Source organism: Sapajus apella, unplaced genomic scaffold, assembly GCF_009761245.1.
Source record: "Sapajus apella isolate SASKATOON/1434 unplaced genomic scaffold, GSC_monkey_1.0 scaffold4, whole genome shotgun sequence".
NCBI classification, from domain to species: domain Eukaryota; kingdom Metazoa; phylum Chordata; class Mammalia; order Primates; family Cebidae; genus Sapajus; species Sapajus apella.
In genome coordinates this window covers 37,088,922-37,115,152 of record NW_022436944.1, presented here as the reverse complement: position 1 = coordinate 37,115,152, position 26,231 = coordinate 37,088,922, and the positions used below count along the sequence as shown (strand labels likewise).

At 45.7% G+C, this 26,231-nt stretch overlaps 2 protein-coding genes and 1 non-coding gene across 9 annotated transcripts in view; 1 reads left to right on the top strand and 2 right to left on the bottom strand.

The window, feature by feature from the left end:
- Window positions 1-13,523, top strand: part of RFTN1 (raftlin, lipid raft linker 1) — a 205,262-nt gene extending 191,739 nt beyond the window's left edge. For all 6 annotated transcript variants that reach the window (XM_032267221.1, XM_032267225.1, XM_032267236.1 and 3 more), the window contains exons 8-10: window positions 2,460-2,563; window positions 6,109-6,190; window positions 12,141-13,523. In XM_032267221.1, coding sequence (XP_032123112.1) covers window positions 2,460-2,563; window positions 6,109-6,190; window positions 12,141-12,545 — 591 coding nt within the window. In that variant the 3' untranslated portion in view covers window positions 12,546-13,523. The remainder of the gene's footprint in view (window positions 1-2,459; window positions 2,564-6,108; window positions 6,191-12,140) is intronic.
- The window catches only part of OXNAD1 (oxidoreductase NAD binding domain containing 1), a 79,740-nt gene continuing 59,588 nt past the window's right edge, over window positions 6,080-26,231 (bottom strand). Inside the window, exon 10 of one of the 2 annotated variants that reach the window (XM_032267274.1) lies at window positions 6,080-6,449. The gene's annotated coding sequence lies outside the window, so the exon portion shown is untranslated. Of the gene's footprint in view, window positions 6,450-7,741; window positions 10,007-26,231 lie in introns of those variants that run through there. The other variant, XM_032267268.1, reaches the window with a different exon arrangement.
- LOC116544826 lies at window positions 25,955-26,058 on the bottom strand. Its single transcript, XR_004266054.1, has one exon. It is a non-coding gene; the product is annotated as a U6 spliceosomal RNA (small nuclear RNA).

The following is a 26,231-nucleotide window of genomic DNA, read 5'->3' as shown; positions in this document are numbered from 1 at the left end:
CTTTCCCTCTTCCTTTACTGAGTTTCCTCTTTCCCCTTCCTCTTCTCCACTTCTGCCTGTCTGAGTCCACTCGTGCTGCTGTAACAGGATACCTGAGATTGGACAATTCATAAAGGACAGACATTTCCTGGTCCTGGAGGCTGGAAGTCCAAGGTCAAGGGCCTAGCATCTTGTGAGGGCCTTCTTGCTGTGTCATCCAAGTGGGGAGACAGCAAGAGCCTGAACTCGTAGCCTCAAGCCCTTTGCTTGAGTTGGCATTAATCCATTCACAAGGGTTGAGCTCTCCTGACCTAAACACCTCCCACGAGGACCCACCATCCAGTGTCACTGCATGGTGGATTAAGTTGTCAACACATGGAAGCTCTCTGGGTGACACATTCAAACCTTAGCACTTTCCTTCTTTTCTCCCCTTGCTCCATCCGTTCCCTTGTGTTGCAGCAGAATTTCTAATAGAGCTGATCCTTTAAAAATACATTGGTTTTTTTTGCACATGGAGAATTATGGGAAAAGTTAGATTTGAGGCAACAGCTGATAGATTCTGGCCACAGAATTACAGACTTTTCTTTTGCCAGAAGAGACCTACACTATCACCTAGGCGGTAGTTCTCAGACCTAGCTGCATCAGGACCACTGGGAAGGGCTTTTTAAAACACAGATTCTGGGGTGCTACTCCCAGAGTCCCTGCTTTATCAGGTCTGGGATGGGGCCCCAAGAATCTGGGCTTCTCATAAGTTCCCAGGTGATGCTGCTGCTGCTGGCTCAGGGGCCACGCTTTGGGAACCACTGACATAGGCCAGCACCCATTTTACACAGCTGAGGAAACTGAGGCTGCGAGTGATAAATTAATCACCAGGGGTTCAGGTGACTTGGTAGCCACTCTGGAACCGGTAGCCAGTTATAGAAGCTTTAAAAGCCATTTGAGGAGATGGGACAGGTGGTTCCCTGCTCTCCCTTCCATCCCCCTTGCCCAGGGCAGCCAGATGAGCTGATTCTCTTCCCAAAGGGCCACCAGCAGAATAGCCACTCACCACGCATGGCCGCCCTCTGAGTGGAGCACTCCAGACCACAGTCACACGCGCTGCCTCTGAGTTAAGCCGATCGCAGACCTTGGAATTCTAGGCCTGGCTTTACTTTCTAATTTGTATATGCCCAGGAAGCCTGCTTTGACTGTGGCTGGGATCTCTCCCACCTCTGCTGGCATTCAAAGTCTCATGGCCCCGCTAGTGAGCCCTTAGGTTTTCCAGTTCCTCACGTTTGTGCTGTTGCCTCTGTTAGCCAGTGACCTCCAGGGGCCAGAACCATGCCTTTGCACCCACCATGGCTCTACAGTTCTTGATAAATGAACTATGTGGGCATACAGGGTGGAAAGAATCTGGATACACGTTTGAGATTTTCGGAAGCCAACAACAAGAAGCCAAACTAGAAGGGATGGGGAGTCCAATTACACAGGGGGCAGGGGTGGGAGCTACACATTCAGTGTTAGTGAAGATCCTGGAGTAAGAAATGAGGCCTGTTGCAGTGACAACGCCCCCAGCGGTCAAAGCCAGTGCAGGGGCCTCACATCTCTCCCTGTGCTAGCAGGGGACTGAGTTTTTAAATTCAAAGACAAGTATTAGTTAACCCAGATCCTAATTTGAAATAAAACATGGCAGGCCAGGCGTGGTGGCTCACACCTGTAATCACAGCACTTTGGGAGGCTGAGGCAGACAGATCATGAGGTCAAGAGATCAAGACCATCCTGGCTAACATGGTGAAACACCGTCTCTACTAAAAAAGTACAGAAATTAGCCGGGTATGGTGGTGCGCGCCTATAGCCCCAGCTACTCGGGAGGCTGAGGCAGGAGAATCACCTGAGGCGGAGACTGCAGTGAACTGAGATTTCACCACTGCATTCCAGCCTTGCAATAGAAAAAAAAAAAAAAATGGCAGGATTCATTCATCCCTGCATGGACGGGCATGTAACATAGGCAAAGTGGCTTCTATGTGTGCATACACGCGTGGATGTGCATGTGTGTGTTGCTACTGTGGCTGGACGCAAACAACTACTTGGCCATTTGTCAAATACATGTTAACTCCCCACAACACGCTGAACTCATCCAGAGCAGCACGTGTACTTATATGCCCTGGATACCTCTCAGAGTCGAGACAATTATGCTTCATCTGTGAAACTCACAGGAGGCTATTTGTCCAGGCAAGAATAAAACAAAATTAATGGATTAATCTTTTGGCTCCAATTCCCTGCTGACGTCACAGGCTGAATTGGGGCCCAGCAGGAAATCCCGTTGGCTGTTTGACTCTAAACTTTTGAAGTCAGCAAGCACTGGAGCAGGAGCCTCTGAGCGGCCGGGCACCGCCACCTCTTTTCTGCTTTGCTGGATTGGCAGATGGAATAGTCCCCTCTCATTGCTTGGGACTTGGCTCATGACAGCAGCGGCACTAATGCTGGCCTTGTTCCCCCAGGGTGTCGAGGTGCAGACAGACTACGTGCCCCTGGTGAACTCCCTGGCGGCCTACGGCTGGCAGCTCACCTGTGTGCTACCGACTCCCGTCGTCAGGACTACCAGGTAACAATCACAGTAATCGTTAGGATTCTATTGAACACTTATTCTGTACTAGTGATCACTGTTCCTAATAAGCACCTCATGTCTATAAATTATTTAATCCTGTGCAAGAGGCCAGTAGTTATGTAAACTTTCCCACTGGGAAGCAGCAGAGCCAGAATTTTGCATTCTTAACCACCATCACCCAGAGAATTCCCCTGCACCCCATTTCCCACATGGGGGGCCCTGTGAGTCATTACTGCCCAGCATGTCAAAGATGAGCCGCCCAGAATGAGGGGACCCAGAGCCTCTAATGCAAAAGAAATCCAGCACCAACTCTGTGCCTTGTGCTAGGCTAGGTAGGCACTTTACAGATAAAAATTTCAGTCCTCAAAAAGAAAAGAAAAATCCTATGAGTATTATTATTAAACCCACTTGACAGCTGAGGAAAGTGTAGCCAGGGAGGTTGAGGGACTTACCCAAGATCATGGCACTGGTCAGTAGCTCCACAAATGGATTGTAAAGACCTGCCCTTCGGGCCTTGCTGTGGCATTCCTTAAAATTTCACATTCATGGTCATTTGTTCACCCTCAGTTCTGCCCGCCCTGCCTTGAGCCCTGTCATACCAACCATAAAAGGCCCTCCAGCTATATGTTGGGCTTACTATCCAATGTAGTCCTCCTTACTGCCCTGTGGGGTTGCAAGCATGGGTATGATTCCCATTTTGCAGATGAGGAAACTGAGGCTGGGGAGGCTTGGTCACATACTTACGGCTATATAACCAGTTAAGTGGCATAAACTGGGCCTAGAACCTCAGCCCGCTTTTCCTGGAGCAGGCTGCCTCTCTGCTGATGCGAGGAGCGGGGAGGCCCCTCCTGTGGCCCCCAGAGCTCCGCCTTCTCCAAGTCCTGCTGCACAGCCACCACTGGAGAGTGACAGACAGCATGAGGCAAGGCTGGTGACCAGGGTGATTGAGAGTACAGAATCATGGTAACAGTTGATGTCTTTCCAGGTCCTTCCTCTGGCTCACTGGGCTCCTCAGGTTCCACGCTGAGTCACAGTGGGTCAGCGCACCAGGGGGAGCTAGTCTGTGGCCACTTTTGAGCCCCTTGGCCACTGGGAACCATTATATTCTTTCTCAGCCAAGACTTCGACAGGCCCAAGGCAGTGAAGTGGTATAGAAAGAACCCTGGATTTGGGGCCTGAAGACTTGAACCCAAGTCCTCAGTCTGCCACTTACCAACTGTGTCATGTTGATCAAGTTACATAGCTTCTCTGAGTCAGTTTCCTGGTCAGTTTCCAGATAAGACTCACAGTAAGAATGCATTGGAATGTGAAGGCCCAGCTGGTTCTGAGCCATCTAAGCCCAGGGGCTTGGGACAGGTCTGTCTCAGACCTTCGCACCTGCTAAATAATACTTCCTAGTCCTCCACCTCCCTGTTCCTTAAATGACCACTTGGGGTGGAATTTGGCGAGTTTGTGGGGATGCCGAGGCGGGTGGATCACCCGAGGTCAGGAGTTCAAGACCAGCCTGGCTAACATGGTAAAACCCTAATAATACAAAAATTAGCTGGACGTGGTGGCACATGCCTGTAATCCAAGCTACTCTGGAGGCTGAGGCAGGAGAATTGCTTGAACGCAGGAGACAGAGGTTGCAATGAGCCAAGATCACACTACTGTACTCCAATCTGGGTGACAAGGGCAAAACTCCATCTCAAAAAGAAAAGAAAAAAGTGCGTGGAACTGGGCAGATTTGTGTTTGAATCCTCACTGTGTGATCTCCAGCCTGCTCTTGAGCTAAGCTTTTGTTTCCTTCTATAAAAGTGGGAGTAGGATTCCGTGCAGCATTGAGGTGAAGCTTAAATGAGCCATTACGTGTGAAATCTCCCGCCCAGCTGCTAGCACAAAATAGGTGTGGAGCAAGTATTATTTCTCTCCCTCTTTTTTCTTAGAGACTTTGTAGCTGAATGCAGTAATATGTAAAGACGTTTACAAAACAGAGATTTAAGAAATGCAAATTGAAACCACAATGAGACAGAGCCTCACACTGATTGGGATGGCTATTATCAAAAAGACAAAAGATAAGTGTTGGCAAGGGTATAGAGAAAAGAGAACCCTTGTATGCTCTTGGTGGGGCTGTAAATTAATATAGCCATTATGGAAGAGAGTATGGAGGTTTCTCAGAAAACTAAAGGTAGACTCAGCACACGATCCAGCAATCCCACTTCTAGGTATGTATCCAAAGGAATTGAAATCCGTATGCTGAAGAGGGGTCTGCATTTCCATGACTTTGCAGCTTTATTCACAACACTAAGAAATGGAAGCAGCTTAGGTTTCCCTCGTCAGACAAATGGATAAAGAAAATGTGGTGTATATACACAATGGAATACTATTCAGCATTAAAACGGGGGGGGAATTCTGTTACTTATGACAAGGATGAGCCTGGAAGACATTATGCTAGGTGAAATAAGCCAGGCACAGAATGACATACCTTATAATCTTTCTCATATGTGGAATCTAAAAAAGTTGAACTCATAGAAGTGGAGAGTAGAATAGTGTTGACCAGAGGTTGCGGAGTGGGGCGATGGGCAAAGGAGAGATATTGATCAAAGGGTACAAAGTTTCAGCCAGACAGGAGGAATACGTTTTGGTCATCTATTGCATAGAATGGTGGCTATTATAAACAATGGTGCCTTGCATATTTTACAACTGCTAAAAGAGTAGCTTGTAAATGTCTTCACCATAAAAAATGCTACGTATGTGAGGTGATGGATTTGTTAAGTAGCCTGATTTAACCAGTCCACATTGCAAACATATATCAAAACATCACATTCTACTCAATAAATATACAATTATTATTTGTAAATTTAAAATACAAAATCAACAGAAGGGTGGAAGCAGGGGAAAAAAAAACAGTGATCTTTACAATATTTCTATCATCTCTAAAGGCAGCTCTGGGGTCTTGCCTTCTGGAAAGAGAATATTCACTATATTATAAGATAAGAGCTGCCCCTCCCTCACCTGCTTTGCTCATATGAGCCAGAGCTGGTTAACAGGTATTGCCTTGGGGGGCCCACCTGGCACTGCGCAGTCTTTGGTGCGCCTCCAGGAGCCATGCGTGGCTGAGACCCTGGGTGCAGCCGTGTCCTCTGCCCACCGTCCTGTAGCAGCTGGAGGGCTGAGCTCATCACCCAGGTTCTTACCTACCTGGCCATCATTACCAGAGACAGATTTGGAAGAGGCCCCTGTTCCTTTGAGATCCACTGAACCAGCCAATGTGTCCTCATTTGGCCAAGATACTGTTACTTCCCATTAAGGGAATGGGTGTGTCTAGCTAGGAAGCTGACTTTGTAGGGATACCCAAAAAGCTTTTGTTGGGCATCTGAGGTACCCCTTGGAAGCAGGGTTAGATGGCTTGGGAGTGGGGGGTAGAGCAGGTGCCTCTGACTCCTAACTGTCATAGTCCCGGGTTGGTCTGCTGTGGAGAAGTTAGGGATGGCAACATCTGCATCAGGTTTTGGGTTCCTCCAAGGCAGCAAATGGCTCATTCTCAGCTCTGTGTCTTACAGGGAGGGGAGTGTATCCACCAAGCAGATTGTCTTTCTTCAGAGACCATGTCTACCTCAGAAAACCAAGAAGAAAGAATCGAAGGTAAGAGACTTTGATGGCCTTCCTAGGTTTTCCTCAGCAGGGTTTCCTCTTCAGTGGATTTTCTGCAGCATTTGAGGGGGCAGGCTACTCCAGCTTCCAAGGACTCCCAGAGCCCCTGGCAACCCGAATCACATCTCAGGCTGCTAAAACGGGACAGCTGAGGGACTGGAGGGCCTTGTCTGCCATTGTCCTGCTGGGCAGGCCAGAAGGATGGAGGAGAGAGGCTCTTCCGGAAGCTCCCGTCTGCCAGGTAGCATCACTAGGATGAAAAGAAGGGCATGAAGTCAGCTGCAGTCTGACCACAGGGTGGGGATGGCTCGAGCTCATGGCCAGCTTCTCTGTATCTTAATCTCATTTCCAGCTGGTTGGAGCTCTGGCCTGCCTTATTAGATTCCTCAGGACCTTGGAAGTGGGCTGATCTGGGCAGAGAGACCCTGCCAGAATCCCTTCTTGATAGGCCTAGACCCAAAGGCCTCTGATGGCAGACAGGGGCTAGCCATAGCCTCTGGCAGCCAAGTCCTCAGACCAGGCTGTCCTCAGAGATCCCCAGGGCCCTCCTCCATCTCTGGACTCCGCATGAACTGCCCTAGAAACACAGTTCACCAAGGCTGGCCTTCTCAAGTCTTCCCTGGGATTCCCGAAGGTGAGCACAAGGGTCGTACCAGCTGGAAGTGTCAGCAACCCTTGTGCCAGGTGATTCTGATGCCTCCCACCCCGCACTGAGCAGCCTGTGGTGCTTCTCCTGAGGAAGTTTCACCAGTTGCTTGGGAAGAGGCTGGTGACTTGAGCGAACTCCCCAAAGCCTGAGTCAAGTGTCACCTGTACCCAGCTCACTGCACCTTTGATGGCTGAGGCCACGCTCTCAGCAGAGCCTGCCTGACCTGCTCGGCTCCTCACTCTTGGCATCACCCCTGTATTCCTGATGCTTGGTTCCTCGTGTTCTTTGGACACAGAGCCCTGGGGCAGGAGCATGAAGCAAATGAACAGATTGCAGCAGCCCCTCACCAGCCAACAACTCCAGGGGGAGCCCACTTGTGGAAGGAGTGCCAAGGCAATGGTGACTTGAAGCCAGATGGGCTGAAGTGTGGAGGAAGGTCTTTCTCCAGGATCTGAGGGTGTAATGTGACAGGTGACAGTGCAGTGGACCAGAAGGCAGCTGCCGGCCCACCAACAACAACCAGGAGCAGGCAGCCACTGGCTGGAAGATGGATCAGCCGCAGGCTCACGGGGACTGCATGCATTCAGCAAGTGTGACATTCAACACACAGTGCACACGAGGGCCCCTGTCACACGCTGACAGACACTGCTGCAGCCTTCGAGGGAGATGGTGCCACCTTTGCCTAACAGGTTCCTGGTTGTGGGACACTCAGATTCCAAAGGAGAGACACGTGGGTGGATGTTGGTATGAAGGTCATGGCATCACACGGAGGGGAACAAGTCAGTGGAAACTTGAGCAGGCAGGGAGATTTTAGAGGTAAATTTGTAAAAGCTGTTATAATAATGTAGAATTGACTTTCCTCCGGGAAAATTCAGAGAGGATGGGACCTACTGTTTTTTCAGTCAGTAAAAACTTCTAATCCCAATCAGCTGTACTTATCTGGGTAGACGGCTTTCTCTTTCCATGTACCTAATTATTTCCTCCCTCATTCTAAGACTGGAGGTGGCTGGTGTGGAGCACTTGTTCTATGTAAGACTCTCTGGGTCGTCTTACAGATGGGAGTACCCCAGAGAGGGGGCTGGAAAGCCAGACTCCCTGGAAGAATCTTCTGCATTGAGTGTCCCCTCCTCACTGCTCAGCCAACGCAGGGCAGCGTCCTGCTCCCACAGGCCTGTGTACCTGGTGACCGTGAGTCACTCCATCCGGTCTTCCTCATGCCTGAGCTCTTGCAGCCTTGACGCTGGGGCCACCCCCACTCCTTGAAGCAGCTTTTCTCTTGGTTCTTTCCCACCTCATTCTCCTGGTTTGCCACTAAATTCCTCGGGGTTCACACCCAGCCCCATTTTCTCCCTTCACTCTTGCCTTCCTAAACCTCCTTCACCACCTCTGTGCCAGTGACCATTCTGTCTGTACTTTCAGCCCTCACTGTGCCCCAAGACTCCAGCTCCATCCATCCTGTGGCTCACTCAAGCTAAGAGCAAGCCCATGACTCTCCCCCTCCCCATACCTGGCCCACCAGGCCCACTGCACCTATCTAGAGGAATGGCACCCACCCCTTAGGGGCTGTCCCTGCTGACACTCCCTTCTTCCCCTGTATTCAGTCTATCCTTAGGACTCATCTGTGTTAGGTCCCAGAGGCTCTGGAATCCCTCCACCTCTCTCCACCATTACTCGCTTTGGCTGCTCCAATCTCAACAGATCTCCCCTTCAAATGGGTTCTCTATTCAGAGCCAAAGTGATCTGTTAAAAAGGCAACTTGAATCCTGTCATCCCACTGCTCAAAGGAGTTCTGAAGTTTTGTATGACTCTGAAGCCAAAGATGGAAGTCAGCACCGTGGCCCTGAAGGCCCCAAGGGATCTGGCCCCTCTTACTTCCTCCATCAGCCTCCCATTCTCTGTAGCCTCCAGCTCCTCTGTGTCCCCTCTGCCAAGGACTCTCCTCCTTTCTGGCTCCACTCAAGCATCCCTTTCTTGGGACAGTGCTGTCTCCTTTTAAACCAAAGCAGGCTTCTTTGTACCACACTGGAAAAGAACCGTGTTCTTCCCCTTCAGAGCTCTCCTCTGGGCTTTTAGTTATTTGTGATCATGATTTTATCCTTTCCAGGTAGAGCCAGACAGAATCTCCAAAAGAGAAAAGACCTTTTTCCTGTGTTGTGTACCCAGTACCCAGATTTTAGTTGGTGCTCAACAGATATTTGTTAAATCAATGAATGAGTAATCAACTCCTGAGCAAGGACATACATATATCCAGCATTTAAACTTAAGAAATTGCAAGATTGGCACACTGAGGATGTGGCACACTTAAGTCTTCTTTTAATTCGCAACATGGACATAATTTTCTAATCAAGACTTTTCAGCATTTGAAAGAAACCTCTGTGTATGTGCATGTGATTTTCAAAGCAAATATTAAACTCCTTCAAAAGGAATAGTGACTTCTACAATTCAGGGGAAGACTTCCAGCGAAACTAAATAATTGGCAGTTTTTAAAATGTGCAAATTAAACCCATTGGCCCCTGACGACATGGAATTCTGGACACACACTACTGTGACGTAAAGGAATTTTTTTCCTTTTAGACGGTTATTCTGAATTGGGTGGCTAGTTGGATTTGGTGACACACCCAACTGCCACAGATGCTCTGGCTTGGGAAGCCCCCAACTCAGTGCAGCCTGTTTTACCTGAAGCTTGCTGGTTAAGCTCAGAGACTCCCCAGGTCCTGCTCAAAACATGGGGTCCATTCCCCAGGCTAGACTGCGTGCCTTTAAGTGGTGTGGATGTTTGACCTGCTCTCAGAGGCTCTACCGAATTCTGGCATAGTCCAGGCCTCCTCTTGCTTTCTGAGACACCTCCTTTTTGAATTGTTGGGCTCTGAAAAAACAGTTTTTGTTGTCTGCTTTCCACCGTCCGTGTTCTCCTTTTATATCAGATCAACAAGATGTGATCTTCCCCAGGAAACTGGGTATGGCCAGGCGTCCAGAGGAAACTATGGAACCTCTGTTGTTTATTTAGCAAGAGCAGCCCTTGAGATCGTCTGGGCTCATGTTAGATGGAAGGTCTAGCATGTGATGGAAATGTCTTCAGTAGTACATGGCACAACAGCAGAGGGCGCTATTCACATCAAATACAATGTAAACAGGGCCTGGAGGTGTGCACCGCCGTCCTGGAGGCTGAGACAACCATTTTAGAGATGAGTAACTTGAAAGTCAGATTCATGACCTGCCTAAGGACTGACAGCTAACAAGTGCCGGCACTAGGATTTGAACCTATACTATAATGCTTTGACATTTTAGCACTTAGGGCCTCTTAGCCAAAACAGTCACCACTTTATTGGCAGCAGAAAAACTTCCTCTGACTTTCCTGAGAGCCGACTGCCTCTCGGAATACTATATTATACAGGTAGGCTTAACTGATCTTTTTCTAAAAACATGTCAAATGATATAAAATGTGAAGAGGCTCTGACTGTTTTGGAACATCCATTTTAAAAAAGATAGATTCTTACATTTGGGCTGGAATAAAATGCCCTGCCTAGCACAGGGCAGCAGTTATGAACCATAGCACAGTGCCCGGAAGCCATGGAGGCTTGGTGGAGGCAGCCGCCCTCATGCTGAGGGCCATAATCAGCGGCCTCCTCCGGTGGGTCTGGAGCCTCGAGATGCCTGCCTGGCAGGCTTGGCTGAAGTAGATGGGTCTGAGGCACCACTTAGCTTACAGAGCAATCCTATTATTGGGATCCTCATAGTTTGGGTGGAAAAAGCTCCACCCATCTCCTAGGGAGATCTGTCAGCTATAGTAGGAGACATTCCAAAAGAGATCAAAGGAGAAACCCATCCAACATTGTAAGTGAACTAACTTGGGAATTTTGGGGAGTACAGGGTGGGAAAGGACTGGATAAATGTTAAATCCTAACCTCAACATATATTTCACTCATGTTTCTCTACTTTAATGGAACATTCCGTTACCATTCTTATCGAAAAAAGTGTTAAATCCAAGAATCCTATATTAAATCTCAGAATTCTGTGTTGAGGCCAATGTTTTATTTGAGGAAATAGACCTCTACCGTGGAAAACTGCAAAAATGGCAGATTTTAAAACATTTACATAGCACATTTTTCGTTTTTCCTAGCAAAGTGCTCAGAATTATTTACAACATGGTAAAGCCTTAAGAAATCATTTCCCACTGATGGTGCAACTGCATTCTTGGGCTCCCCTCCCTAGCCCAGCAAGAAATCATAGGAACCGAAAGCTCCCCTTTTCTTTCAATTATAGAACATCTAAGATTTAAGTGCATACTTGGTGAAACCAATGTGATGCAACCGAAGCACAAGGAAGTGGCCATGGTGGGAACTTAAAACTAAAACCTTATGTGCACTCCAGGTCACTGAGATGAGAAATTCATGTTGAGAAACTTGGCCAGTGAGTGGCGGAGCTGGGGCTCCCTTGGGTGGTCTTGCTCCAGAGATTTGATGAGACCCCGGTTGTTGCCCAACTCTATTACTGGCCGTGTGACCTTGGGACTCTGAGCCTCTGACTTCCCTGTCACACTGGGAAATGCTTGGTTACAGGCTGGGCCCCCTAGGAAGCAGCCTCTGAGATTTGGATGAAGTTTTTAGAGGGAGTTACCTTAGGAACACTTGCCAGTACAGGAGTGGGCAGAGGGCAAATTTGGGCTGTGATGCAGTCACAGTCCCCCAGGTTGGCTTGGAACTGGGACGGCGTTTCAGTTGTCCCAGATTGGGACCAGGAAATGGGTTGTTGAATCCTACCTGGGCCAGTCATTGGCTCTAAATTGCCCTGGTGCAACCTTCTGTGAGGCAGTGGTCTGCAAAGGGCTATCATCCTAGCTAGGGAGTGGGCCTGCCAGTCCTGTAGGGGATCTGAGTGGTGCAGCACAGTGTCTGCCCCATAGTCTGGGCCCTGCCTTACTCAGGTGACCTGGTGAGACAATGCCAGCCCCATGCCTGGTAATCCACAGCCTGCTCACAATGGAAATGAGTAGCTGCAGCCCTGACTTATTGGGAGTATAGAGCCAGTCAAAAGAAACACTCCTCTGCCCTCCCAGAACCTGAAATCTACATCTAAAATACACATCCTGGAAGGCATAGGGAAGGCTCTTGGTGGGAGTGTGATGTGATTGGGTGTGATTCAAGTTTGGTGCCTGTACTGCTTGGCTGGAGGATTCTGGGAATTGTACTTCTCACTTAGAACACAGTGTGGGTATGAATGCAAACAAGGCCTTGGGTGAAGCTCTGGGTTCCCAGAGGCTTGTTGTTTATCCCTGTCTTCTCTGATTTCTAGTTTCAGTGGCGGTTCTCCAGAGAAGAAATGCACAACAGGCAGATGAGGAAATCAAAAGGTAAACTCAGTGCCAGAGACAAACAACAAGCAGAAGAAAATGAGAAGAATTTAGAAGACCAGTCTTCCAAAGCTGGAGACATGGGAAACTGTGTTTCGGGACAGCAGCAGGAGGGTGGAGTCTCCGAGGAGATGAAGGGCCTTGTCCAAGAGAATAAGGGAGAACAGCTGTCCCCTGGTGGCCAGCTGTGTGGGGTGGGTGTGGAGGGCGAGGCTGTGCAGAACGGTCCTGCTGGCCACAGCAGGGCCTCGGTGGGGGGCTGCACTGGGCATTCCGATCCTGGAAAAGATGCCAGGGACAGGGATGCTGAGGAAGTTGGAGAGCTTGGTACGGCTGAAGAAAACTGAGTGTCAGGCAATTTCTGCTACAACTAGATGAGTTGCCAAACCCAAGGCATGTCGCCAACAGCTGGTTTGGGGGCTGGTTTCCCTGGTGTTGTGTGTTAACCTACCCTTTGGCTTGGCTTGACCTCTCCTTGTGAGCTCACCTGAGCCCTTCCAGGGCCAGGTTCCTGACAGTGTTGGTTTTTGCACATCTATTGGAAAGGTGTCATTAATGACCCCGTGTGAGAATGCAGGAGGTCAGGTTATTTCTTCTAGACCTCAGGGCTGGAGGCCCAGTCCTGGCTCCACCACTCCTCCAGCCGGAGGGTCTGAACCATCCAGTGCCTGTCTGCCCCACAGGGACTCCGGGGAGCATTCAGGTCAAATCCACGGACACCTTGGGCTACAAACCAAGGCTGGTTGTTCATTCCATACCCTGTGGGGGCAGTGTGCCTCCCCTGCAGCTAATTGGTGACTTTACAGAGCCCTGTCAGCTGCCCTCCTCCACCTAAACCCCTTAGACCCTCCTGCTTTGGCAAAGAAAGTGATACGGGGGAGGGAAGGTGCTCTGCTTCCCAGCTTTTCTTGAAGTAGTCCTATAGATACTGGTAATCTGGAAATGAAGAAGTAATTCCGTGTCTGCACCTACTCTTGCAGAATGTTCAAGGAAGGATTCTGTGTATTAATGCCAAAAAGTTGTTTTAAAGGTTTTGTATTCAGCACATCATATGAACACACATTACTTCTGTCATTTCAGGGCACTGGGACTGGCTGCTGCCCTTGCTATGTGCTATTTTAATCAGTGTAATATTGGTCAAGTTGTTACCCATGTATGCTGTGTCGATCATGTGTTTCTATTGTCCAGAAAGTATTAAGGCTGTAAGTAGATACAACTGGCCAACCTTGGAGAGAGAATGCCGATTGTCTTGACCAAAACAACAGCCTGTCTCCTCTTGTTTAGTTACTTACGGCAATAAATCATCTATGAGTTAGTGCACTGTGGGGAGTGTTTATCGTGTTGCTATGAAAAGTCCTGGCCTAATGTCCAAAGGACTCCAGCCCACACCCCCATTCACTCTTCAAAGTTTCTAACTTCTGGCAGCATGACGTGGGGGAGGAAGACCAAGTTCCCATGGAAAGCTGCAGAGCCAGCGAAGCTTGCTGTGCTTTCTCATCATCTGTGGAAAGAGATGGCAAGTGGAACTCAGATGCCACCAGGTAAGGGGTACAGCCACCTGCCATTTCTGGGATGGTGGAGACAAATACCTTTTGAAAATAAACAAAAACCTCACATCGATGTATTAACATTGTTTCTAAGCTTTTAAGTAAATTATTTAATAAGGCAAGTCTTTTCCCTTTGCAAGTTTACTAAAATAAAACACATTTGTAATATATTTTTGTAAAGCAGAATTTAAAACCTTTGACAGCTACATTCATGTAGTTGTTTCTTCTTGACCCACTCCCCACCCAACCCTCGGGGCTTAAAAAGGTTGAAGGCCCTGTTCAAAGAGAAGACAACTATTTTTTAATGACATTTGCCACAACTAAGTTTTTAATATCCAGATAGCATTTTGATTTAATAAAAACTATCTCTTGGCATGTGTCTTTTATATATTTATATAAACTCTTTGACTTCTGGGGTACAAGTGCAAATTGTGCAGGTTTGTTGCATAGTATACACGTGCCGTGGTGATTTGCTTCATCTATCACCCCATCAAATACATTAGGTATTTCTCCTAATGCTATCCCTCCCCTAGTCCCCCACCCCCAACAGGACCCAGTGTGTGATGTTCCCCTCCCTGTGCCATGTGTTCTTGTTCAACATCCACTTATGAGTGTTTGGCCTTCTATTCCTGTGTCAGTTTGCTGAGAATGATGGCTTTCAGCTTTATCCATGTCTCTGCAAAGGTAGGACCTGAACTCATCGTTTTTTATGGCTGCATAGTATTCCATGGTGTATATGTGCTACATTTTCTTTATCCAGTCTATCACTGATGGGCATTTGGGTTAGTTCCAAGTCTTTGCTATTGTGAACAGTGCTGCAATAAATATACGTATACATTTATCTTTATAATAGAATGATTTATAATCGTTTGGGTATATACTCAGTAATGGGATTGCTGGGTCAAATGGTATTTCTAGTTTTAGATCCTTAAGGAATCGCCACACTGTCTTCCACAATGGTTGAACTAATTTACACTCCCACCAACAGTGTAAAAGCATTCCTATTTCTCCACATCCTCTCCAGCATCTGTTGTTTCCTGATTTTTTCATGATTGCCTAGCTTCTAACTGGCACGATATGGTATCTCAATGTGGTTTTGATTTGCATTTCTCTAATGACAAGTGATGATGAGCTTTTTTTTGTATGTTTGTTGGCTACATAAATGTCTTGTTTTGCGAAGTGTCTGTTCATATCCTTACCCAGTTTTTGATGGGGTGGTTTTTTCCTTGTAAATTTAAGTTCTTTGTAGAGTCTGGATATTAGCCCTTTGTCAGATGCGTGGACTGCAAAATGTTTTTCCCATTTTGTTGGTTGCCCGTTCACTCTGATGATAGTTTTTTTTTTTGTTTTTTTTTTTTTGCTGTGCAGAAGCTCTTTAGTTTAATTAGGTTCCATTTGTCTATTTTGGTTTTGGTTGCCATTGCTTTTGGTGTTTCAATCATGAAGTCCTTGCCCATGCCTATGTCCTGAATGGTATTGCCTAAGTTTATTTCTAGGTTGTTTACGGTGTTAGGTCTTATATTTAAATCTTTAATCCATCTGGAGTTAATTTTTGTATAAGGTATAAGGAAGGGATCCAGTTTCAGCTTTCTGCACATGGCTAGCCAGTTTTTCCAACACCATTTCTAAAATAAGGAATCCTTTCCCCATTGCTTGTTTTTGTCAGGTTTGTCAAAGATCAGATGGTTGTAGATATGTGGCATTACTTCTGAGGCCCCTGTTCTGTTCCACTGGTCTGCATCTCAATACCATGCTGTTTTGATTACTGTAGTCTTATAGTATAGTTTGAAGTCAGGTAGCGTGATGTCTCCAGCTTTGTTTTCTTTTTTGCTTAAGATTGTCTTGGCTAGGCAGGCTCTTTTTTGGTTCCATATGAACTTTAAGGTGGTTTTTTCCAATTCTGTGAAGAAAGTCAATGGTAGCTTGGGGATAGCATTGAATCTATAAATTACTATGGCCAATATGGCCATTTTCACGATATTGATTCTTCCTAACTATGAGCATGGAATGTTTTTTCCACCTGTTATGTCCTCTCTTATTTCCTTGAGCAGTGGTTTGTAGTTTTCCTTGAAGAGATCCTTCACATCCCGTTAGTTGTATTCCTATTTTATTCTCTTTGTAGCAATTACAAATGGGAGTTCACTTATGATATGGCTCTCTGTTTTTAGTGTATAGGAATGGTTGTGGTTTCTGCACAATGATTGTGTATCCTGAGACTTTGCTGAAGTTGCTTATCAGTTTAAGGAGATTTTGGGCTTGGACAATGGGATCTTCTAAATATACAATCATGTTATCTGCAAATAGAGACAATTTGACTTCGTTTTCTAACTGAATACCCTTTATTTCTTTTTCTTGCCCGACTGCCCTGGCCAGAACTTCCAATACTATGTTGAATAGGAGTGGTGAGAGAAGGTATCCTGGTCTTGTGTCAGTTTCCAATGGGAATGCTTCCAGTGTTTGCCCATTCAGTAGGATACTGGCTGTGGGTTTGTCATAAATAGCTCTTATTGTTTTGAGATAAGTTCCATCAATACCTAGTTTGAGAGTTTTTAGCATAAAGGGCTGTTGAATTTTGTGAAACACCACCTCTGCATCTATGGAAATAATCATGTGGTTTTTATCTTTGGTTCTGTTTATGTGACGGATGACATTTATAGATCTGCTTATGTTGTACCAGTCTTGCATCCCAGGGATGAAGTCAACTCATTGTGATGAATAAATAAGCTTTTTGATGTTCTGTTGGATTCGGTTTGCCAGTATTTATGGAGGATTTTCACATCAATGTTCATCATAAATATTGGTCTTAATTGTGTGTCTGCCAGGTTTTGGTATCAGGATGATGTTGGTCTCATAAAATGAGTTAGGGAGTATTCCTTCTTTTTGTATTGTTTGGAATAGTTTCATAAGGAACGGTATCATCTCCTCTTTGTACGTCTGTTAGAAGTTGGCTGTGAACCTGTCTGGTCCTGGACTTTTTTTAGTTGGCAGGCTGTTAATTGTGTCCTCAATTTCAGACCTTGTTATTGGTCTATTCAGGGACTCAACTTCTTCCTGGTTTAGTCTTGGGAGGGTGTAAGTGTCCAGGAATTTATCTTTCTTCTAGATTTACTGGTTTATTTGCATAGAGGTGTTTGTAGTAATCTCTGATGGTACTTTGTATTTCTGTGGGATTGGTGGTGATATCCACTTTCTCATTTTTTATTGCATCTATTTGATTTTTTTCTTTTTTTTTTCTTTATTAGTCTGGCTAATGGTCTATTTCATTGATCTTTAAAAAAAAAAAAAAAAAAAAAAGCTCCTGGATTCACTGATTTTTTTTGAAGGTTTTTTCATGTCTCTATCTCCTTTAGTTCTGCTCCAATCTTAGTTATTTCTTGTCTTCTGCTAGCTTTTGAATTTGTTTGATCTTGCTCCTCTAGTTCTTTTAATCATGACATTAGGGTGTCAATTGTAAATCTTTCCTCACTTCTCTAACGGGCATTTAGTGCTATAAATTTCCCTCTAGACACTGCTTTAAATGTGTCCCAGAGATTCTGGTAAGTTGTATCTTCATTCTCATTGGTTTTGAAGAACATCTTTATTTCTGCCTTCATTTCATTATTTATCCAGTAGTTGTTCAGGAGCAGGTTGTTTAGTTTCCATGTAGTTGTGCAGTTTTGAGTAAGTTTCTTAATCCTGAGTTCTAATTTGATTGCACTGTGGTCCAAGAGACTGTTATGATTTCCGTTCTTTTGCATTTGCTGAGGAGTGTTCTACTTCCAACTGTGGTCAATTTTAGAATAAGTGTGATGTGGTGCTGAGAAGAATGTATATTCTGTGGATTTGGGGTGTAGAGTTCTGTAGATGTCTATTAGGTCTGCTTGGTCCAGATCTGAGTTCAAGCCCTGGATATCTTTGTTAATTTTCTGTCTCATTGATCAGTCCAATACTGACAGTGGGGTGTTAAAGTCTCCCACTATTATTGTGTGGGAGTCTAAGTCTCTTTCTTAGGTCATTAATAACTTGCTTTATGTATCTGGGTGCTCCTGTATTGGGTGCATATATATTTAGGAGAGTTAGCTCTTCTTGTTGCATTGATCCCTTTACCATTATGTAATGCCCTTGTCTCTTTTGATCTTTGTTGGTTTACCTGTTTCATCAGATATTATGATTGCAACCCCTGCTTTTTTTTGGCTCTCCATTTGCTTGGTAAATCTTCCTCCATTCCTTTGAGCCTATGTGTGTCTTTGCACATGAGATGGGTCTCCTAAATACAGCACACCAATGGGTCTTGACTCTTTATCCAATTTGCCAGTCTGTGTCTTTTGATTGGGCATTTAACCCATTTACATTTAAGGTTAATATTGCTATGTGTGTGTTTGATCCTGTCACTCTGATGCTAAATGGTTGTTTTGCCCATTAGTTGATGTAGTTTCTTCATAGTGTCAATGGTCTTTACAATTCGGAATGTTTCTCCAGTGGCTGGTACTGGTTGTTCTTTTCCATGTTTAATGCTTCCTTCAGGATCTCTTGTAAGGCAAGCCTCATGGTGACAAAATCTCTCAGCAGTTGCTTATCTGTAAAGAATTTTATTTCTCCTTCACTTATGAAGCTTAATTTGGTTGGATATGAAATTCTGGGTTGAAAATTCTTTTAAGGATGCTGACTATTGGCCCCCACTCTCTTCTGGCTTATAGGGTTTCTGCCGAGAAATCCACTGTGAGTCTGATGGGCTTCATTTTTTGGTAACCCAATCTTTCTCTCTGGCTGCCCTTAGCAATTCTTCCTTCATTTCAACCCTGGTGAATCTGATGATTATGTGTCTTGGGGTTGCTCTTCTTGAGGAATATCTTTGTGGTGATCTCTTTTATTTCCTGAATTTGACTGTTGGCCTGCCTTGTTAGTCTAGGGACATTCTCCTGGATAATATCCTTAAGAGTGTTTTCCGACTTGGTTTCAATCTCCCCATCACTTTCAGGTATACTAATCAAACATAGATTTGGTCTTTTCACATAATCCCATATTTCTTGGAGGCTTTGTTTCTTTCTTTTCACTTTTTTTCTCTAATCTTGCCTTCTTGCTTTATTTCACTGAGTTGATGTTCAATTTCCGATATCCTTTCTTCTGCTTGATCAGTTCTGCTACTGAAACTTATGTATGCTTCATGAAGTTCTCATGCTGTGTTTTTCAGTTCCATCAAGTTGTTTATGTTCTTCTACAGCCTAGTTATTCTAGTTAGCATTTCGTCTATCCTTGTTTCACGGTTCTTAGCTTCCTTGCACTGAGTTAGAACATGCTCCTTTTGCTTGGAGAATTCTGTTATTACCCACCTTCTGAAGCCTGCTTCTGTTCAATTTGTCACACTCATTCTCCATCCAGTTTTGTTCCCTTGCTGGTGAGGAGTTGTGATCCCTTGGAGGAGAAGAGGCATTCTGGTTTTTGGAGATTTCATCCTTTTTGCGCTGGTTTCTTCCCATCTTTGTGGATTTATCTACCTTTGGACTTTGAAGTTGGTGTCCTCTGGTTGGGGTCTCTTTGTGGACATCCTTTCCATTGATGTTGAAACTATTTCTTTTGGTTTGTTAGTTTTCTTTCTAACAGGCCCCTATGCTGCAGGTCTACTGGAGTTTGCTGGAGGTCCACTCCAGGACCTCCTTGCCTGGGAATCACCTGCAGGGGCTGCAGAACAACAAAGATTGCTGCCTGTTCCTTCCTCTGGTAGCTTGGTTCCAGAAGGGTACCTACCAGATGCTAGCCAGAGCTCTCCTGTATGAGGTGTCTCCCAGTCAGGATACATGGGGTTCTGGGAGCCACTTGAGGAGGCAGTCTGTCCCTTATCAGAGCTCAAGGGCTGTGCTGGGAGATCCACTGCTCCCTTCAGAGCTGCCAGTCAGGGATGTTTAAGTCTGCTAAGGTGGAACCCACAACTGCCCCTTTTCCCGGGTGCTCTGTCCCAGGAAGGTGGGGGCTTGCTTTATAAGTCCCTGACAGACTGCTGCCTTTTTTCAGAGATGCCCTGCCCAGCAAAAAGGGAGTCTAGTAACTGTCTGACTGCAGAGGCCTTGTGGAGCTGCTGTGGGCTCTGCCCAGTTGCTGTGTAAACTTCCTGGTGACTTTGTTTACACAGGCGAGGTTAACTACCCAAGCCTTAGCAATGGTGGATGCCCCTCGCCCCACCAAGCTGGACTGTGCTAGTTTGAGCTTAGACTGCTGTGCTGGCTGCAAGAATTTCAGGCCAGTGGATCTTAGCTTGCTGGTCTTCATGGAGGTTAGGACCCGCTGAGCCAGATCATTTGGCTCCCTGGCTTCAGCCCTCTTTTTCAGAAGCATGAACGGTTCTGTCTTGCTGGCATTCCAGGCACCACTAGGACATGAGGGGGGAAAAAAACTGCTGTGGCTAAAACAGCTGCCTAGTTTTGTGCTAGAAACCCCGGGTGCTGGTGTTGTAGGCCCCAGAGAGAATCTCCTGGGCTGCAGATTATAAAGACTATGGGAAATGCACAGCATCTGAGTCACAGTGTCATTGTGTCAGGAAAGGTCCCTAATGGCTTCCCCTGGCTAGGAGAGGGAGTTCTCTGGTCCCTTGCGCTTCCCGGGTGAGGCAACGCCCCACCCTGCTGCGGCTTGCCCTCCTTGGGCTGCACCCGCACCCACTGTCTAACCAGTCCTAATGAGATGAACCTGGTACCTCAGTTGCAAATGCAGAGATCACTCGCCTTCTGTGTCGCTCTCACTGGGAACTGTACACCGGAGCTGTTCCTATTCGGCCATCTTGGCAGAAATCACTCTTGGCACACATCTTAAGGATCATGACTTAAAAAAATATGTGCTAGTCAACAAGCCAGGACAAAAATACCACTCTCAACTTTGAAAAGCAACCAGTTCCAGGCTGGAGGGCCTTACATTGCTCAACTTTGGGTACATTTTTCAATTAATTGACATTTATGTTGGCTGTATTTGCTATGGGGAAAAAAATTAAAGGTGATAATAACTAATATGAATTCCTCAAGAGAGTCTGGGCCTAGTGTCAAGCTAACAATTTCTGAAGGTCTTGTTTTTTTCTCCCTTGCTTCTCTACACCTTGTTGATTCTGGCAAAAATCGGTCTACAGTGCAGGGTGTTAAGTTACTGGCAGCTTGAAATCACTGAGGAAGCTATAAAAAAGCTGATGCCTGGGGCACACCCACAGAGCTTGTGAATGAATGGTCCAGGAAGTGGCATGGGCATTGGGATTTTTAAAACTCCTGGAGGATTCTAAGGTTCAGCTAAGGCTGAGTACCATTGGCCACAGGGTCTCTGTGAATTGAAACACAGCTTCTTCCTTGTGAAATAAAATGCTTTGTACAAGTGGTAAATAATCAAGGCCCTAAAATCCATTATCAGCATCCTGCATGTACATTTCAAATAGAGGCATTCCTGAAGGAAATGTTAGTCTCCTGTGATTGCCAGTAGGGTAAAAGGCCATCATTTGCATTGACCAGGTCCCAGGGACAGTAAAAGCCACAAACACATACAATGTTTGGCATAAGGAAGCTTGTGCACTTGGCAGTTAAATCTGTGAGGCTACAGCTGTCACAGTGGGTTTGCAAGGGAGTCCTTCAAACCCATTGTGATCAGGTGGTAATCAGGTGATTGAACTGAGACAGTCCTCTGATGCTATGGCTGAATCCAGATTCTTTCACTAGGAAGCTGTTTTCAACCTCTTCACCTCCAAAAGCTCAGGAGAGGGTAGTGGGTGAAGTTTCGCACCACTGGCAGGGCAATGAGGGGAAGGAGAAGAATTCTTATCAAATCTGCTTAAAGAAACACAGGTGCATTGCTCTCAAGTGCATACAGCTACCAGGTCAAAATACTGACATACAGAAAGCCTGAGGAAACCTATGTTAATGAAGTAGTAACACTGTTTTGGGCTTGGTGTAGTGGAAAAACCCAGCTGGGCTTTGGAACAGACAGCTGGTGAGGATGCTAACTAGACACTGTTTACATGTGTAACCTCCTCAAGTTAATTTCTTCACAGCTCTGAGCATCAATCTCCTCAAGTGTGAAATGGCACCCCCTCTTTGGATTTTTGTGAAGATTAGTAAGATGTGAATAAAGTGCCTGGTCCACAGTAAGCACTCTGCGGGTAGCAGTTAATCGTAATGCTGATACGTAATCAATGTCGCAGATAGTGTTAGTGCTCACCCAATATCCTCTACTCTCCAGCCCCTCTTACAGTTTTGGGCCACAAGACCGGGTCTGGCAATGAGAAGCAGGTATGATGAAAGCTTCAGGGACTCCCAGCCCTTCATCTCCAACACCCTCGGCATAGTTCAAGATGGACCATGAGGCTAGGTGTGGTGGCTGACGCCTATAGTCCCAGCAGTTTGGGAAGCCAAGGCAGGAGGATCGCTTGAGCTCAGGAGTTCAAGACCAGCCTGGGCAACATAGCAAGAACTTTCTCTACAAAAAATAAAATCAGGTGGGTGTGGTAGTACATGTACCAGCTACTTGGGAGGCTAAGGTGGGAGAATTGCTTGAACCCAGGAGGTCGAGGCTGTAGTGAACTGTGGTCACACCACTGTATTCCTGCCTGGACAAGAGAACAAGACCCTGTCTCAAAAATAAAGAAAAGATGGATCTTGACATGGGCATGAAAGAAACCTTTGCTAGGGTGAGCCACTGAGACTCTGAGATTTATTGGTTACTAAAGCATAGTATATCCCATCTTAACAGAAATATTGTAATAATATTTATAAAGTTTTAAATTATTTATCAGCGGTTTATAAGTAACAAAAAAGTAAACATTAGTCAAATGCCTGTGTGAATTTTCAGATCCCCAGATTGACCATGCTTCACTAGAGTTGCTGATGGTTGATGAGAGCAGCTTCCAAAAACATTAGCAAGAGGCATTCTAATTTATTTCTTATGAAGCATATTTTATCGGTACTCTTAACATATTCATCATGGCCCTCTCTAAATCACAAAATCTTTCAGAAATAGCTCTCAGGTGTAAGCAGTGCTTATTAGTAGGAATACTTTGACCCAAAACTCATGACTCATACAACCTACTCTAGCTGAGTTCCTGGCCGGCACAGGAGCACTGTGCTGCAGGGAGCACACAGTTGGGCTCTGTCCTGCTAAGGCTCACAGCAGCCTAGGACTGAAGATCAAGTCCTAAAAGGAGTGGCAAGAGGTGGGAAGGGTGAGGATGACCGGGTGTGCGACCAGAAGCAGCTCAGCACTGACTCCCAGTTGTTGCCACAGGTCCTATTTCCAACAGCCCTGCCGGAAGTGCTGGAGGCCAACTGCGTGAGTAGTGCAGGGTGGGCCCCTGGTGATGAGTACTGTGCCTACAGTATGACCCGCCAAAACCACTGATGCAGCTTCCCAGGAGAGCCTGGGTTTCCTGTACCTGGCTCTTAGAGTTTGGTACAGGGAAGTGTGTGGACATGAGATCTAAGGACAAGACCCAACAAGCCTTTGGCTGGGTTTCTGAGGTAGCTGTTGCCCGAGAATGAAGGAAAGTGATGTTCACCACAGGTTCCTGTTGATAACAATCGTTGCAGTGGCCAGACTAAGAAAATGAACCCTGGCTGCAGACAACTGGCTCTCTGAACCTGGCTCATGCTTGCTTCCCCAGCCCTTGCAAAACCATTGCATTTCCCTCTAGCAAAGGAAGCCAGGCCACAGGAGAGACGTATGCATTCATGTGGGCATGGGGGGACCAAGTTATTTGTTAAAAAGCTACATCTTTTTAAATTCCTACACACTTTGCTAGGTGCTGAGAAGACAGCAATGCAGAAGGGCCTCGTGAATCATGGTAAGGATTCTGGTTCTTGTTGTAAGGGTTAATAGGAGGCCACTGATCAGTTTTAAGCAGGGAAATGACATCAGATTTGCATTTTTAAAAACATTTTTCTGGCTGCTGAATGAGGAAATGTAGGGGTCCCAGAGAGGGTGCAGAGGCCAATGCTTTAGTCCAGATGGGGGCTGCTGGCTTGCATCGTAGCAAAGAAAGGTACAGATTTGACAGTTATTTAGGAGCAAAACTGACTGGATTTTGCAAATGACTGGGGAGTGAAGGAGGTATTGAAGCTACTAACCCTGTCCTTATCAAAGGCATTTCCTCAGTAATAAATACTCCAGTGCTACAGCCTGGAACTTTTCTAGAATCTCTTGCATGGATTCGTTTTCAGAGCTTGAGTGATGCAATCATCAGACAGAGTCACTAAAAGTGAGCTCTTTATACCTTTCTTAAGACCCAAAGAGGCCGGGCACGGTGGCTCACGCCTGTAATCCCAGCACTCTGGGAGGCCGAGGCAGATGGATCACGAGGATAAGAGCCTGGCCAAAATGGTGAAACCCTGTCTCTACTAACAATACAAAAATTAGCTGGGCCTGGTGGCAGGAGAATTGCTTGAACCCGGGAGGCAGAGGTTGCAGTGAGCAGAGATCATTCCACTGCACTCCAGCCTGGGTGAAAGAGCTAGACTCCATCTCGAGGAAAAAAAAAAACCAAAGAACTACATCTTTCTTTTTGGAAGGGTGGGAGTTGTGTGGCAACAGAAAGCAGCAGCTGTTAGGGAGGTGCCATGGTATGCCTGTGGGAGTACAAAGGGAACTGTCTTGGGTCTGATGGGCAGAGTGGGAGTTGGGCCCCCTAATGATTCCTTATGGTAATGCCGGCAATTCTAGTAAAGCGCTGAGCCAAGAATTGGTGGAGAATTACTCTGGTTGTCAACTGTAGGAACCGGGTCTTGAAGAAAGAGTAAAAATATTCATCCAGAGACCGTTTTAAAACGTGACCCCATGTTGCTGACTGGTGAAAGAAAAGTTTTTCATCCTTTAACACAGTAAAACTTACACTTGTGTATTTAACTGTGTTGCTCACTAGTCATTAAGTTCAGTTTGGATTTGGATTTTTCTGTGACCTATAGATAATACAAAGGCTTAAAGATGGTACGAAATAGGGCCAGGCGCGGTGGCTCAAGCCTGTAATCCCAGCACTTTGGGAGGCCGAGGCGGGTGGATCACGAGGTCAAGAGATCGAGACCATCCTGGTCAACATGGTGAAACCCCGTCTCTACTAAAAATACGAAAAATTAGCTGGGCATGGTGGCGCGTGCCTGTAATCCCAGCTACTCAGGAGGCTGAGGCAGGAGAATTGCCTGAACCCAGGAGGCGGAGGTTGCGGTGAGCCGAGATCGCGCCATTGCACTCCAGCCTGGGTAACAAGAGCGAAACTCCGTCTCAAAAAAAAAAAAAAAAAAGTGGTATGAAATATCAGAGTGAGCATTAAAATACCTCTTGTAATGGACCTCTGAGTTCATGAACCTTCAGTCCTGGGTACCTCCTATCTTGCTGATTTTTCAATGGAAAAAAACACAAGAGAATCACCTTAGGAGAAAGAAGAACTAGCAAACTTAACAGTTTCTAGATCCATAAAATGGCTAAGTTAATAACTAAAACACTTCCTTTTTATGAACTTGGGGAACTATCAATCCAGGCCCTGTCTCAGTCAAGTGCACCTTAAGCCCCAATGAGCAAATGTCAGTTTACTTCTTACTAATGGTAATTCCACTATTTCTCTTGAGTCCTAACTCCAGAATTTAATCAGCAGTATAGTCCAAAAGTCCTCTGTATCAAACCAAACTTCTCCCTTGGCTTCAGTCCAAGACAATGTCATCGTCTTCTATCAATCCCAGAGATACAAACAACCATCATTTCAAGAATCAATCAAATATTTAAAGACAGTTAAGATATTTCTTAGACATCTCTCAGTATGGTCAACCTAAATCTCTAAGGCCCATTTTCCTATCATGAAATTATAGAAAGGTAAAGCTGAAAGGAATTTTAAATTGCATAGTCCTACCCACAGCAACAGATCAGGAAAGCAGGCTACACAGAGAGGTGGAATGCGTCCCACAGGCAGCAACTTGTAGAATGGGCATGATTTAGGTCTCTTGAAGTCTGGTGCCATGTTCCTCCCATCCACACCACACAGCCAATCAATCTGCCTCATTTTTTGTTTCTTCTCTCTGGTCTCCTATAGTCTCTAAAGCAGACAGGATTTTTGGAGTTTTACTCTACAGAAGTATCAGAAGAAAATCCAAAGGAAAAGACCAACGTATACGATTACACATAACTTTGAAACTCTGGTATAAGGTACAACAAACAGAATTAAGGAACTGCTAACAGCGTGGAAAAATATGTATAACAAAGGATTGACACTCATTCTATTTTTTTTTTTTAATATGAAAGACTTCATGAATTTGCATGTCATCCTTGCGCTGTGGCCATACTAATCTCTGTATCTTTCCAATTTTAGGGTTATCAATCAGTAAGACATCAAAATGGATATAAAACAGTAATATACCATTCAGAAAAACAAATGAGGATGGCTAAAATACCTTAGGGAAAAAAAAATGCTATGAAACAATCAGAAAATTATTTTTTAAAAATCACCTTTTATCTAACTGATTAGGGGAAAAAAATACTTAAAGACTAAGACTATCTAATGTTGGC